This window comes from Anolis carolinensis, chromosome 5, assembly GCF_035594765.1.
Source record: "Anolis carolinensis isolate JA03-04 chromosome 5, rAnoCar3.1.pri, whole genome shotgun sequence".
Classification (NCBI taxonomy): Eukaryota; Metazoa; Chordata; class Lepidosauria; order Squamata; family Dactyloidae; genus Anolis; species Anolis carolinensis.
Window position 1 is genome coordinate 165,983,680 of NC_085845.1, and position 15,851 is coordinate 165,999,530.

A 15,851-nucleotide genomic window follows, 5' to 3' on the forward strand; every position below is an offset into this window, starting at 1 on the left:
TCATCCCCAGAGAATCCCTCAAATGACTCTTTATCTACAGGTGCTGTAAGTATGTCCCGGATCCTCTTTCTCTGCTGCTCATCATCAGATTCCTGCTCCCGAGTAACCCTTTCCCCCCTTCTGACACCCATACTACTGTCTGCAACATTATCATCCCCAGAGAATCCCTCAAACGACGCCTCATCTGTAGATGCTGTAAGTATGTCCCGGATCCTCTTTCTCTGCTGTTCATCATCAGATTCCTGCTCCCGAGTAACCCTTTTCCCCACTCTGACACCCATACTACAGTTTGTAACGTTACTCACAGGCTCTACTACAACATATAGGATCACATTGAGTATCCTTCACTTGCCGATGCAAAAAAGGATAAATAACATGAAAGTAAAGGATTACAAAAATGATCCTCCACACGTTGCTGGTTTGAGATTTACACCTGAGATCAATAATATGTTGATGTTAAATATGATGTTAAACAACATCAAATTACTTATCTCAGAGATACTCTCATTGCATTAAATGCATCTTATCCCTAAGTAAACTGGTATAGAACTATACTTAAATGCATCTGAGCTGAGCAAGTCTCCTCAGGACTCACGAAACCTAAAATAGATAGAGGCAATGATACATTAAAAGTTATTTTTAAAATGTAATTAAAATACCCACAGTTGAAAATCATTCAAAACACTTCCATTAAAATGCAAAATATAAGTATACCAAAATGGTCCTTATTTATAAAGAACCCATTAATCAAAGCCCAACAATATCAAAAGCAGACAAATCAACAATAACAATAGCAACACTATATCTGCCATCTACAGGAAAAGGATAGAGGCATTCTAGTCTCCTTACTAAGGGAGTTTCAGAATTTGGAAGCAGTTGCAGAGAAGAACACTTCCTGAGTTTCTTCCAGATGTGTGGGTGGCAGGATGGAGAGAGTGGCTTCCTCTGAAGATCTCACAACTCAGTAGATTTGTATTAGTTATTGAACTATCCATACAGGTTGGAAGAACCATAAGCATGATTTAGTACTATATTGATAATATCCAATCACATTTAATATAGTCCAACACGATAATTATTTCTGGTTTTCTCCAGTAACATATAATAATATTCACAAGATTTCCCGTAACAGTATTCCAAAATTTAACACAATGTCATTTATTTATTTGTTTGTTTTTATTATTTATATACTCCATCCTAGAGCTGAGGAGCTCAGGGCAGTTTACAATAAAATAAATCAGAACAGTTTAAAATAGCAAGAATAATGTAAAGACTTTAAAAATCATGTAATGTTTGAAAAGCATTACATAGTTCAAAGATACTCAGGATGAAATCAGTCATGCCTCTATGGAATCATAGAGTTGGAAGAGACCTTGTGGGCCATCCAGTCCTATCCCCTGCCAAGAAGCAGGACAATCACATTCAAAGCACCCCTGATAGATGGCCATACAGCCTCTGTTTAAAAGCCTTCAAAGAAGGAGCCCCCACCAAAAGCCGGGGCAGAGAGTTCCACTGCTAAACAGCTCTCACAGTTAGGAAGTTCTTCCTAATGTCCAGGTGGAATCTCCTTTCCTGTAGTTTGAAGCCATTATCCCGTGTTCTAATCTCCAGGGCAGCAAAGCTTTAATGAAGACTTTTTTTCTTGGCACTATAATAGAAGCAATGTTTGTGCTAACGTGACCTCTGAGGGAAAAGTATGCCATCGCTAGGATGCCACAACAGAGAAAGCCTTCTTGTATATCCCACTCACAGCATATTACCTTGACTGAAGGAACACAGGTGAACATTCCTCCGGCAGATCTCAAACTTCAGGTGGGTATATATATAGAGAGGTATCTCTCCAAATATTAAAGTCCTTGACTGTGTAGGACTTTAAACATCATTGCCAACACCTTGAATTCAGACCAGAAACATATTGGAACCCAGTGCAATTCCTTTAAAAGTAGTGCCATATGTTTTCCATGTGGTGTTCTGGTCAGATGTCCACCTGTTGTGTTTTGTATGTAGCTACATGCAGCTGTATGTAGAGTGCACTGTAGTAGTCTAATTAGGAAGTTACCAGTGCAACCCAAAGTCCAAAAAAAAATCCTTGTTCTCTGGTCAAATGAAAATAGTTCATGCAGTGATTTCTTTGAGATTCCAAAGTTAAGACTATATCAGCTTATTTTACAGTTAACATTCTTAAATGTCATTTCTTTCTACAAGTCAACTTAGAAAGTTGTGTCTTTACAAGGTGTTGCTTCATCTTTAATAAGAATACAGTGTTTGCCATCATACTTGGGACTCACTTTACAAGATTTGACAATTGCTCTGAAAACTGGTTGCTTTATTGTTACATAATATATATGAATATTATGTTAGTGAAGTATGTCCAGTTAATAAAAAGTATTTGTAATTTTCACAGAATTAATTACAATCTGTATCTAAAATTTTTCCATTTTGACAAGGAAAGATGAGAAAATGGACAGAAAGCTAACACTTGAGAAAAGGGACAGAAGGACAGTATTTTTTTAACTAATGACACCATAATTACGGAAGTTAGAATTGTTGAACTGAAAGCCTAACCAATTTAATTTTATAAAAAGTTTATAATCAAATGAAAGTAAGTGTAATATGAAGAGTTTTCACATTTGTTTCTTCAGACTACAATAGTGCTCTTCAAAATATACAGTGACGTCACCAGAATTACGTCATCTTAATCATAACATTTTTCTTCTTTTCTCAAAATGAATAGGAACTGTTTTGTGTGTAATAATTAATGATAGAAAATTATATGAACCTGAAACATTTTCTTCTAAAAAAGCTCGTTTTTATGTCTGCTTGTTTGCCAGAAAGTCCACAATCAAATGTAAATAATTTATCTGAAAATTATAGTAGCAAAGTATGAATTTATGTCTTTTATAAGCAGATTTGTATATATCTCTCAGCTCAAGAGTAGTCAAAATTTTAACAATCAAAATATAACCATATGCAAGTATGAAGAAACTACCAAGAAAGTATAAAGTAGTATAAACAGGAGAATATATCATTTTACCAAGAATATCGCTTTATCATGATGACAGAAAAAGAGAAGCACAAAATTAACAAAGGATGTTGGAGCAAATACTTTTGTGATATTCACACCTGTAAGGTACTAAATCCATTGGATTTTGGAAGCTAATCAGGGTAAAGACTGCTTAGTAATTTAAAGGATATATACTAAAGAATATCAAGTGCCATAGGCTATGTTTCAGAAGACAATGACAAGCCATCTATGCATATGTCTTGCTTAAGACAACCCAATGAAATTCATGGTATTACTGTAAGTCAGCAGGTAACTTGAAGACACATAATAAGTTCACAACTTTTTAAGGAATAATTCATTCTATTCTCACTTTCACTCATTTTTCCAATTTCTTGTCCCAATGTTTAGTCAGCACACACCAAGTTCTCAATCAAACTATTCTTGATTGTTCATGGTACTCCATTTTCCATCCGAAGCATCGGTACAATAGATGGATACCTTCCATCTATTGCAATGATGACACAATTATAGCTGGCATAAGCCAAGTCATTCACTACATCAAGAAAAGAGGGAAGGGAAGGGGGTGAGTTATTTATGGCCTGTAATAATGGAATGCAAGGTAGTGTAGATCATATTCCCAGTTTATTCTGCTCAAAGACACTGACCAGACTCAGATCTACTTATCTTTAGCAAAATGTTCTTCCTCATAGTCCTTCTGAACATTGCACAATTTTAAATAAATGTGGACCAGACATCTCCTTTAATCTTCACAAAGGTGGTGTACAATGATATGACATTGTCAGAAAGAAGGATGTGCAATGATCAAGCAGCTTGACAAATAATATTTCCACAATCTAAGATAGTAGAGATTGATGACATCAATACAATGACTCTGAAAGAACTGACTGGGCAAACCTCCAAACATATGGCTACTACGTTTGAAAAGAATAGCAGGAAGTCTTTTTCAACCCCTTGGCAAATTAGACCAAATCATAAGGCAATTAAGTAGAGTGCATCCAGTGGAAAATACAAGCACAGATTGGTTAAGAAGATACCCTGTGTTCCTTCCTTAAGAGAGTAACAGATGTACTAGAGGAGATAATTGAAATAATTCATATATTGACAAATTGGTACTCTGTGCAAATCATAGGAATGAATACATTCATCTAACATATAAATCAAGAGCAAGCCAAGAAAATGAGCAGTTGGGAGAATATTCAGCATATTCCTCAGGTATGCTGTAAAGTATCTGTTTGCAAAGTAAGAAAGAGACATACCCTTGAATAGCTTGACAGACACTGAGCAGAATTGTTACTTGTTACTTGTATGAGCCATGGAGTATTGAAGACAGGTAAATACCAGCTAGACCAAAAAAAAAAAAAAAAAAAAGGAGGGGCAGGGAGCAGGCAGGGGATTGACCAGTACATACCCTCTAACATGTCACAGATGAATACTGGGGCCCTTATAATAAAACAACATCCAAGTGTGGTCAAGATGGCAAAGTTATTTATGAGAAAGAGCACACATTTATGAGATGAAGCAGTAGATTGCTTTAGCCTGAGCTTTTTGGGAAAGCCAAAATTCCATCCTTCTTTTTCTCTGCTGAGTTGAGTGCAAAAGCAATTTAAACTCAGTTTGCACCAACAAACGTAAACTGAGAACAAAAGAGAAAAATGAGAGAAAGAGCTAAAGTGGGATATTTTTTAAAAGCTGAAAAGGTAAAGATTAACCAGCACATCCTGCCTAATTGGGACAGTTGGTGTGTATGTACATGTTCCTGAGTTAGTACAATATTTTGAACAGTGGGAGCCAGAGAAAGAATTAAGATCAAGCATTTAGACTTTTAAGGATATTAAAGCCTTTGATGTTAAAAGATGTCCTGAGAATTCTTTCAGCTGTAAAAGGTGGAAACCTCCCAAGAGTGCAATATGCAAATATAGCATGGGTAAGAAATCTGCTGCTTGAAAGCCAAATCTAGGGTAATTGGGCTGGCCTATTTAGGCTCTGGGACCATAGGCAGAGCCTCTTCCACTGAGCCCCAGCTTCCAAAAATAGAGAGAGTTGTGGGGAGACTAAGGGCCCTTCCAGACAGGCCCTTTATCCCAGGATATTATCCTAGGTTTTCTGTTTGTTCCAGATTATCTGGCAGTGCAGACTCATATAATCCAGTTTAAAGCAGAAAACCTGGGATCATTGTCTAGAAGGGCCCTAAGGGAGTTATGAACTCACGGTTATGATTTGTTACTGTCTTCCTTTCCTGACTGCTTTATTTGGAAACAATTTTTCCTGTAACCTAGAATGCAAAGGCACACTACTAAGAGATGGTGGCAAAAATCACATTAGAAAATATGTTAGCAAATGAACTCCTGATGTATTAAGTGGAACTGTTAAGTCCTGCTATTGTTTTGTCAGAACAAATTTGGAGACAGAGTAAGTATCTGCAATTATAACGAAGTCTTCTCATTGAGTCTATATCCATAATCCACAATATTTTTCTGTGGTGGGTAGATGATAGTAATTATTTTGCAATGCTAAGTCATTTTAGAAATGAGGTCAGATTTAGAGATATTTACCTAAAAGTGTCAAAGGCCCCTTCTACACTGCCCTATATCCCAGGATCTGATCTCAGATTAGCTGTTTTAAACTGGATTAAATGAGTCTCCACTGCCATATTAACTGGGATAAACATAATCTGGGGTCAGATCCTGGGATATAGGGGCAGTGTGTAAGGGGCCTTAGAGGCCCTTGGTATGGTTCCTAAATTCACTAGATCATGGTATATACTAGTATTAAACCAGCTGCAGTGTTATGCTCAACTTGCAGTAGAGTTGGCAGCACAATATAGCAGTCACTTCTTGCTATAAAACTAAAATAGCAATTTCATCAAACTCTTGGACAAAATTTCTGTCAACTGTATTGTCATCCACCAAGTGCAACTCAGTGTACTGACAATATAGTTATATCAGCATCATGTGTTGTCATCGTTATTATTAATTATCATCAAGATTTGTATGTCATATTTCAATAGAAAATTCCAAGGTGGTTTACATAAAAGGAAATATTACAAAGCCCATCCATATACACAGATGACTGTACAACCTCATGATATTTACCAATGTCTGTATGCATATCCTTCACATGGAAAGGGCACCTTGCCATCAAGATAAAGTATTGTTTCCAGTAAAGTAGGGTGCTGGAGAGTCAAGAGTTTGGGTAGAACAAGATTAGTAGCCCTCCTGGTAACAACAATTCCATATAAATATGTGGCTGAGGCATCAAATTATAATTCACATCTCCAATTCCATACAGGGCAAAACTTTTCAACACAGAAGGAAGGCCCTGTAAATCTTCTGAAATACTTTAACATAGGGTGCAATAACAAAGTGAAAACTGTCCACCATGAAAGGGGAGCATTCATAGTGAAAAATAAAATAAAATATTAGAAATATGATGGGGAATGGTGCGGGATGTTGTCCTTCAAGAAATGAAGATACATGTGTATCTCACAGAACTCAAGTAGTCACCCAACTCTGATGTAGAATATTAGCTCCTTGGGAAAGCACAGCAAACAGGAAATTCTAGGTATGACAGATGGTTACATGCTTGAGACATGTCTCAAGAGATATACTTTGTAAATACTCAGAAATTCAGTATGGGTCAATCGGAAAGAACAGCCCATAGTACAAGAGACCCAGACTTGCTATAGTCATGGTCAACAATGTCTTGCAATTTTGGCAAGTTCTGCTTATTCCTTCCAGTCATACCATGCAAGTTCATTTTGATAACTGCCAGTGTTCCCATCCAATACTTGTTGCAATCAAACATAGTATCAGCACTCAAGGAGTAAAGGGCGAGAGATCAGGAAAACATTTATATAATTCCTGGGACTGCTCCCTCAACCTTGCTAATACTGTGTTACTGTATCAGAGTCAAGAGCAAAAATCACGCCCTTTATCAAGGGGTGTAAAGTCAAAGAGAACCCATAACTCACACCCTCTTAAAACACACACTCCATTATAGTGACATCTCATTTGCCTTCATAAAAACACACACACACAAAACAGCCATAGTTTTATTGAATTGTAGAAGCAGATCTAAGAGTTTAATAGAAAAATTAGGTTGTCATTAACTTGGATCTTGCAAGCTTCTGAAAGCTGAATGCTAAACAGCAACAGTTACAGTCTTTTCCCATCACCACAGTTCCATATCGAGTAGAGATGGGCAGAGTACCAGTTGCATATTGGACAGAGTTGTAGCCATTCAATTATTATCCATTATATACTTTGGAAAGCTACAAGAGGCTCGTGTTATTAAAGCTGTAGGCTTCACTTGTGGTCTTCACAGGTGGTTTTCATGACATTGGCTAAGCATGTGGAAAGACTCCCTTTTTCCCTGTGGAGGCACAAGAAGAATATTATATGATTATATATAATTGGGTAACAGTTAAAACAAACAGATCCAGTTAAAAACGTTCATTAGGTTAGCTTGTAGTGATTTTATCCTATTTTCTAACTTGAATGAAAAAGGCAGCAGTGGTTTAAAAAATTAAAGTACAACAGAATAACTGAAATAGAAAAGATAACCAGTCACCTCAGAACAACATCACCAGTTCAGTAGAATGCTTGCAGGGGCTATATAACTTTGGTCTATGTAGATCCTGCTTTCTACCTGTTGTTAAGGTGATTGGGTTAATGGTACCTTGGACAGAGTAGTTTGGGCAATAGCCCCACTCTTGCAAAATCTCCTTCCCCAATTCCACTTAGGAGAGCCAGTGGTTTGAGTACTGAACTATGACTCTGGAAATAAGGGATTGAAACACTGTTTGGCTTTGGAAATGCATTGGATGACCTTGGGCAAGTTGTATTATCTCCCTCCCAGTGAAGGCAAATCTTAACAAATCTTGCTACAAAAAAAAAAAACCCAAGAAAGGTTCACCTTAGGGTCGCCATAAGCCAGAAATGATTTGAAGGCATGCAGCAGCAACAGTTTTCTACCCAGTCCCCACTTTTGTGGCTTTTATGGTCTTTTAAAGATCTCATATAGCATAAATGTCTTAATCCTGATAAGCTTTTTATTGATCTTAATTACAGTTAGCTAAGTGTAATTTCATCTGATGCTGTACTTATTGCATACATTGCATTCTATGATTCTACTTTAAACATTTTATTGTAAGACTCCTTGTTGGGGCTGCCTTAAAAGACAAACCTGAAATGAAAACAATCAAATAAAGTGAAAACTCCAAAGAAATTGGAAACAGAAGGTGATATAAAAATTAAAACCCAAGTGTAGTGTGATGATAGAAAATCAAAGACATACAGAAAAATGTCTTCAATAAAACAAAGAAGAGCCACATTATACCTTTAAAGTTAACAGATTTATTATAGCACAAGCTTTCAAGGTGTATAATCTGCTTTGTGAGGACTGGGGTGTAGTATTAATCTTCAGTAATATCGAAGATTTATTGAACTTCAACAAGTGTCTAAATGCTTAAAATGCTCGGAGCCTATGTTTGTCTTGTCTTTGTTCTATGTTAAAGGCATTGAATGTTTGCCTATATGTGTAATGTGATCCGCCCTGAGTCCCCTTTGGGGTGAGAAGGGCGGAATATAAATGCTGTAAATAAATAAATAAAATAAATAAAAGAAGATATTTATTGGATCGTTAGAGAATTGTACATCCACAAACTCCTCAGCACCACTAAAAAGGCTTTGTCACAAATATCTATGCATTTTGTCTCATTTAAAGACAAGAATAAAGGTAAAAGATATTCCCCTGAACTGGCATATTGGAGAAGATATTCCCTTTGACTTCTCTCAAACTGTTTCGAGGTTTAAAGGCTAAAACAAATTGTGTCTTGAAATAAACAGTCAGCCAATACAGCTGAAACTACAGTAGACTGCTCAGATCTCTGTGTTCCAAATACTGTAATTATCTGACTTCCACATTTTAAACATTTTAAAGTTTTCAGTCTCTACATTTACAGACAGCCCAAAGGTAGCGTGGCAATATCTATCCTGGTAAACAAACAGGATATGGGAAAGCAAGGTCTGAAATGGCTAGTGTGTTGAAATGAGAGGATGAGCAAAGTGCTATCAACCACACAAACATAACAGAAAAGCTAAACAATATAAAGCAGAACTGAGTAATCAAGAATTGTTTTACATTGGATATCAATAATTATTATTTTTTTTAAACATAGATTTGGTATCATTTAGTACAATCTAAAAGGGAGACAACCCCAAGTATTACAGATAGGTATGTCATAGTTTTGCTAATCTTAGCAGAGAAAGGGATCTCTACCAACGATTTCTTTACACATTTGTAGCTTCTTTCTCACTTTCCCCTAATAAAGATATCTCTATGCTCCATATCAGTGGTTCTCAACCTGTGGGTCCCCAGGTGCTTTGGTCTACACCCCAGAAATCCCAGCCAGTTTACCAGCTGTTAGGATTTCTGGGAGTTGAAGGCCAAAACATCTGGGGACCCCAGGTTGAGAACCACTGCTCCATATGGGCCAAGAACAGTCTTCAACAGTGAATAGCAAAGTCTATAGACATCAGAACTCTGTTGCTTCCCAGCCATTTGCCACAACTCTGCTAGCTAAGCTTGTGGGTATTGGGGATGAAAAGGAAGGTTTGGGGAGGTCTTCAGAGGCGATACAAGCAAGGCAATGTATTTATGGGGACAAGTAATCCAGAGAGAATTGAGCAGATCTTGTGTTTTGGTACCATTGACGTACACTTAACTCACAATTGCATACCTTTCATTCATCTCAGATGGATACAACAGACAGTTGTATTGTAAGGTCTAGGAGAAATCATGGTGTTGTACATCCTGGTGGAGGTAATCCAATAAACAAGGTAGCATAGATTTGAAGTGATCTAAACAATAATCCATAATTAGGAGTTGCTGAGTGAATAAAAATACTGTAGATAGGATTCCACTACACGTGTAGTTATTCGAATTATGTCCATCCGTGCATTCAATTGGGATTAGTGTCTCTACTTCTTCTTTGGTCTTGTTCATGCACCTTGGCTTATATCCTGCAAAGAAAAGAAAAGAATTATAATTAATTTATTTGGTTATCAGTAGCAAATAGTAAAATTGAATATCTAAAGTTGAGAAAAAATGTTTCCATGAGTGGAATGTTGCTTGAATTTTGGGGGCAATTGTTCCTCCTTTCTTTAGAAGGAATACTTAACTAATGATCTATGGATAGCGGCTGTAAAGGACAGTTGTAAAGCAAATAAATTTTATTTATTTATTTATTTATTTATTTATTTATTATTCAAACTTATATGCCGCCAAATAAATAATACAGTAGTAAATGGGAGGCATTCTGTGGCTAGTGATGTTTGAGTGATCTGGGTGGCTTGGATTAGAAGGGAAGAGGAAGTTCAAGTTTCAGATTTGGAAGTATGCTTTTCCTTTCCCCTAGTGACTCCCTCCCCTGCTTACCTGATTATGATATTTTTCCTTGCTGCAGGGAAATCCAGGTTCCTTGTGAATGCTTGTGCCTGGATTCTTGAGGTGTGGTACCTGTAAATTTCTAAGAAGACAAGTGTTATGGATCCATCTTTTAAAAAATTTCATTTGTTTTGGATGTTGATTAATTGTGCAAAATCCATACTGAAATTGAACAGAATTCAGACATAAATATAAACAGGAGGAATGAAAAGTTTTAATAAAATGCTTTCGTTAAAAAGATCTGTCAGTTCTAAATTCTGAAAATCCTGGGAAAATTAGCAGCAAAAAGTGCAGAAACAGCCCTTTTTCCAGTTGTAAGTGGAACAATCCCACAAAATCCATGCCATGTTATTGAGAGAGATAATATTCCCAAACAGTGACACTCTGAGCACCTGTGTTTTATTTCTTATATCATGTAATCTTTCAGAAAGCCTATATAAAGTTGTTCCAGTTTTATGATGGCAAACTCTGCTTCTTGGGTTGAAGCTTTTAGTACATATCTAAACCCAGACTAAATGCTCCTCCAAGTATCTAGAAATCCTTGCATTCTATTTCCTTCAAATTTAAACCCTGCCACTTTCATGATATGCTGGGAGAAGGTGAACTATACCTGGCATGATGATTTTGTGTTCCTCCTATGTCTGCTTCCCCTCAATGCATCTCCATCACATTTTCCCAGCACCTGTTCTTTCTATGTCTTCCTACTTTTCTAACAAATGAATAATCAAAACAAAGTAATTTTCACACTTCTTTGACATGTTGGGTCGCTACAGCCACTTACTCCAAATATTTTTGAAAGTGAAATTCTGCTCAAACCAATTAGACTTTGCAAAACTCTCTTTTAGATCAGTGTGCTGTAGAAATATTATAAGTGGTACACAGGTAGTCTAGGCATAGCAAAAAATAAAATAAAATTAGAAAAATCACACTAAAACTACTGCAGTTTTAAACATTTATAATTTTAATATTTTACAGTTTCCATACTAGTAAAATTCATGCTCAATGGCATTCATTACAATTATGCAATTACTGTTCATTTTGTTTATATTTACTCCCAACAAAACTACTATCATTTTTCGTGTTTTCATCACATATTTTAATGATAAATACAATATATCTGTACATAAATAACTAAATCTCTTTATTTGAAACAGTGGCCTTTTTGTTTTAGTCATGATGGAACCCAAGCTATCTGACAGAGTGACAGGTGGGACCCAAGGTAGGAAAGGTTGAGAACCTCTGCAGCATACGGCTTCCTAGTTCTGTCCTACACTAGATCTTCCTGTCTTTCTTGGTGAAACATGCATTTTTAAAATCTGCTGCCAGCCTCATCTTCACAGTTTATTTATTTCTCCAAAGCAAAGTAGGATTGGTTGAAGTGGATATATTCCTGAGGCACGACAAATTAATTTTCAGCCTCTCTGGACATGTCATTTTTTTAGTTTTTCTTTTAGCCACATCCTTTATATCAGAATACTTCATTGGACATCTAGGCATGAGCAGAATTTTTATCAGTAAAATAAAAAGATAAGAGAAAATGTGAACAACAGTGATAGGGGGTGGAGTTGATTTTATTTATTTTATTTATTTATTTTATTTATTTCCAATATTTCTATCCCGCCCTTCTCACCCGAAGGGACTTAGGGCGGTGTACAATTGGCAACAATTCAATGCCGACACATCATTAAAACAAACAGCATATAAAATCTATTACAAATAGTTAAATACAGTATAAAATATAAAACATATGGTTAAAATCCGTTCATCCAATATCCTCGTGCTTTATCCATACATCAGTCTGGGTCGTCTTTGTCGTTTATTCGTTAAAAGCCTGAGCACATAGCCATGTTTTTAAGGCTTTTCTAAAACTCAAAAGGGTTGGGGCTTGCTGAATATCTTTGGGGAGGGTGTTCCATATTTTTTCAAAATATGCTTTTGGGATTCACTTTTGGGAAAAGCTGAGTCAGCATCATACAACAGCTTATGTTTAATTCACAGTACAGTATAATCAGGACTCCCTCCCTCCAGTTAATTTCTTCTAGAATTCATCAGCCGAACAGGTTAATACTTCAAAAATAATACATCTTTAAAACAAGCAGTTATTCAGCAATAGACCTTTATTTACATTGGATGTGTTCCCTCATGAATACCCAAACAACAAAACTCATGATGAAAAGATTGTTGGTAAATATTTTGAAAGCCACATATCCAAGAACAATCTCAGGGTCATGGAGAAGGTTTACCAAGGCCAAGGGAGATATCATTTTGGAGGCTTTTTTGTGGTTCTTTACAAAGACCTCTGTGGGAGACTCAGGTAAAAAAAAAAATGACAGGTTTGGGGCAGAGATCAATAGTGTACAAGGAACAAGGAAGGGGGCCTTGTTGTGATGGCCTCTAACATTATAACATTAGAAACACCCCCCCCCCCCCACACACACACACAATCAAGTAGTAAAACAGTACACAATAATCATGAAACTCAATGACACAATAATCATGAAACTCACAAAGGTAACTATGGGTAATACATAACTAATTCAGAAAATATATGTATATCTATAAAGGCCTTTTCCATAACACTTTGGAATCCACTAGAAGCTAGAGGTAATCCAGTATTTCAGGCAGTCCATGCTGTTTGAGCATGGCATCTACACATATAAACAGTGCAACATAAAAAAACCCACTCATAAAAATATGTGATTCTTTTGATGATGTAGAAATTCCTATTCATAGCAACTGCTGCAAGAAATTTTTAGTTGATGTCATTCGATCAAACAAACATTGCCTAAACTAGATTTTAGCATCCAAGGCAGGGTTTATTTTTGAACATCATCACCATAAAAAAAAACCTTCTCATTGGGGAGTGAAGCCTGTGTTGATAATAATACAGATTCCCAAACAGAGATATTTTGTGGGTTATATCAATATGCTACTAAACAGATTTAATCGTATTAAGAAGTGCACAGGAAAAAGTAAACTATGTGTTATAAAAATACATTTTGATTGCTTAAAAGCCCACAACTATGTGAAGATCCTGAAAACAGCATCAAAAAATTTCTCTATCATATTATCAGCTTATGAAAGTTTCCCCTGGGAGTTGTATATTTTCTGCTGTTTCTCCTCTTACGTGGAATGTTGCTAGAAAAAACCACTAGCATGAATTATACATTACATATCTTAAAATGGCTAAACATCGTGTTAGAAAATAATGATGCTCAAAAGAACAACATTTCTGCTTAGGAATGAGGGCTATGTATGGGTCTTTGTATAAAGGACAAGAATGAGAACAAGGGGGCAGGTTCTTAAAACAATTGACTCTGGATAATAAAAACAAGAACACAATACCTTTGGAAGGAGCTGGATTGCCTGTAGAATTCTTTGTCTGTGTCCAGAATTAAGTATTCCAATTTCCAAGAGATCTTGATCCTCCATAACATTGCTTCCCTAAAACAAGAAGCAGAAATTATTACTAGAGTTTTTAAAAGGTCATGATATTGTATTAGTACTTTGCTTAAAGAAAGTATCTGAAAACCACATGTCATTCTTGAGAAAGATTCACTGAATCTAACTTAACTGTTCTTAATCAAGGCTATATTAAGACACAATGATTTCAAATTGAATGCTCTAAATATGACTAACTCCACAGTCATGCTTATTTGCTGGGTCAGAAAATGTGAAAGTTAACATTATTACTAGATATGAAGTATTAGTGTTTATTTAAAAGATATTTCAGTTAGTTGAAGTCAAAGAAATCAGCAGTTTACAGTTTACAATTCTTCTCTCTCCAAAAGGAAACAACATCAGAATAAATGTATTTGGAATGGATATTGCACTGACAATGACAGTAGACTGAATCTGTGTCCTGTATACTATCATCTTCTTATATTACCACTTTTGAGAGAAATTATGAAACAAACTTTTGGCATTTAGGAATAGGAAGGACATCATATGTACATACACAGTAACGTTTTCTGCCCTGAAAGCAAGAATAATATTAGTTTTTGACAGTATCGTATCTTAAATTACCACTCCATTCACTCACAGCATTATCTGGATGCTGTGGTTATTTCACAAAAAATATACCCCAAAATGGTTTGTGTATTATTTTGCTTTTCTGCTGTCTGTCTGCCTGGCAATGATGTATCACTTCTCAACCAGCTAAAAGGATGTACAATATGTAAAAATATTTAAAACATAAAATACATAAAAATGCAATAAAAATCAAAACAACCCCCTTTAAACAAAATTATAGGTTCATAGAAGCCATATCAATCAACCCTAATTTTAAGAACCAAAGACCAACTGAAATAGTATGATCTTAACCGTCCAGCAAAGGAGCCAACCTGGCCTTTCTTGTGAGAGAGTTACATGGTTGGAGTGCTGCTGCTGAGAAAGCTGTCACATGTACTCATCAGACTAGCCTTCTGGATGAAGAGAAGCGCAACAAGATAGAAGATTCTGAGGATCTAAGATTTCAGGCAGGCTCGTTTGCTGAATGCTGCTGTGCAATCCAGCGAAACTAACAGGGATGCATTTCTCCTGCCGAATTTCCAATGCACATCATTTACCATGACAGCCAAGATTGTTTCTATCCCAAAATCAGAACTGAACACAGCTCAGAATAAATCCAGGCAATCTATTTCATCTAAGAAAGCCTGGAGTTGTGCTGTCACCACTTGCTCTACGACTTTACTTTAAAAAGACCTATGGTTATCTTGGGTGCTGACGTCCAGTGAAGGTCTCCTGAACACTGGTCTTACAATTGCTTCTTTTTAGAGGGATAAGAACACAGGATTTTTCTGAGAAGCTTTTACAACCTCCATTACCTAAGTGGTCAGTCCTCCTTTCGCAGTTCAAATCAGGAAGGACAAAGGTCTAATACACAAGTGGATGACTTCACTTCCCTAAGCAATGTGTTCATATATCACATTGAACAAATTGAAACTCATCTACCAAAATAGGGCAAGCATGTACCTCAATTATTTCCACAGAGTCTACCTTCAATGTGGAGTTGAGGTTAGAATGAATCTGAGCAATTATGTTTGCAAAAGATTTGGCAAATTCATCACAGTGCATTTCTAAGGACTTCTCTTCAGCAGTCTCAGGTATAGAATGTAATAGCCCCTTTACTAAATGAAGCTACTATACTGGACAAGAATGTACCAAGGTAATAGAGTCAGGGAAGAATAATTTATTTGTGGCTCTCATTCTGTTCAATAAGCCTTGAAATGAACCATAACTCATACATGATTACATTCATTCTAAGTCATGGCAATAAGTCACTCTACCCTGATTTATTGCCTTGAGTTCTTCAGAAAACAAGGAGCCTGGATCATACCCGTAGTCAAAATAAATAAAATAAAAATGAGGGGGGGGGGGG

General features: G+C 36.3%; 1 protein-coding gene across 14 annotated transcripts in view; it reads right to left on the minus strand.

Annotated features, from left to right (window-relative positions):
* The window catches only part of anks1b (ankyrin repeat and sterile alpha motif domain containing 1B), a 444,290-nt gene that overhangs the window by 194,100 nt on the left and 234,339 nt on the right, over positions 1 to 15,851 (minus strand). For all 14 annotated transcript variants that reach the window (XR_010006296.1, XR_010006295.1, XR_010006294.1 and 11 more), the window contains one exon: positions 13,817 to 13,915. Coding sequence is in view for 11 of the 14 variants with exons in the window: in XM_062980966.1 (XP_062837036.1) it covers positions 13,817 to 13,915 (99 nt within the window). In the remaining 3 variants the exon portion in view is untranslated. The remainder of the gene's footprint in view (positions 1 to 13,816; positions 13,916 to 15,851) is intronic.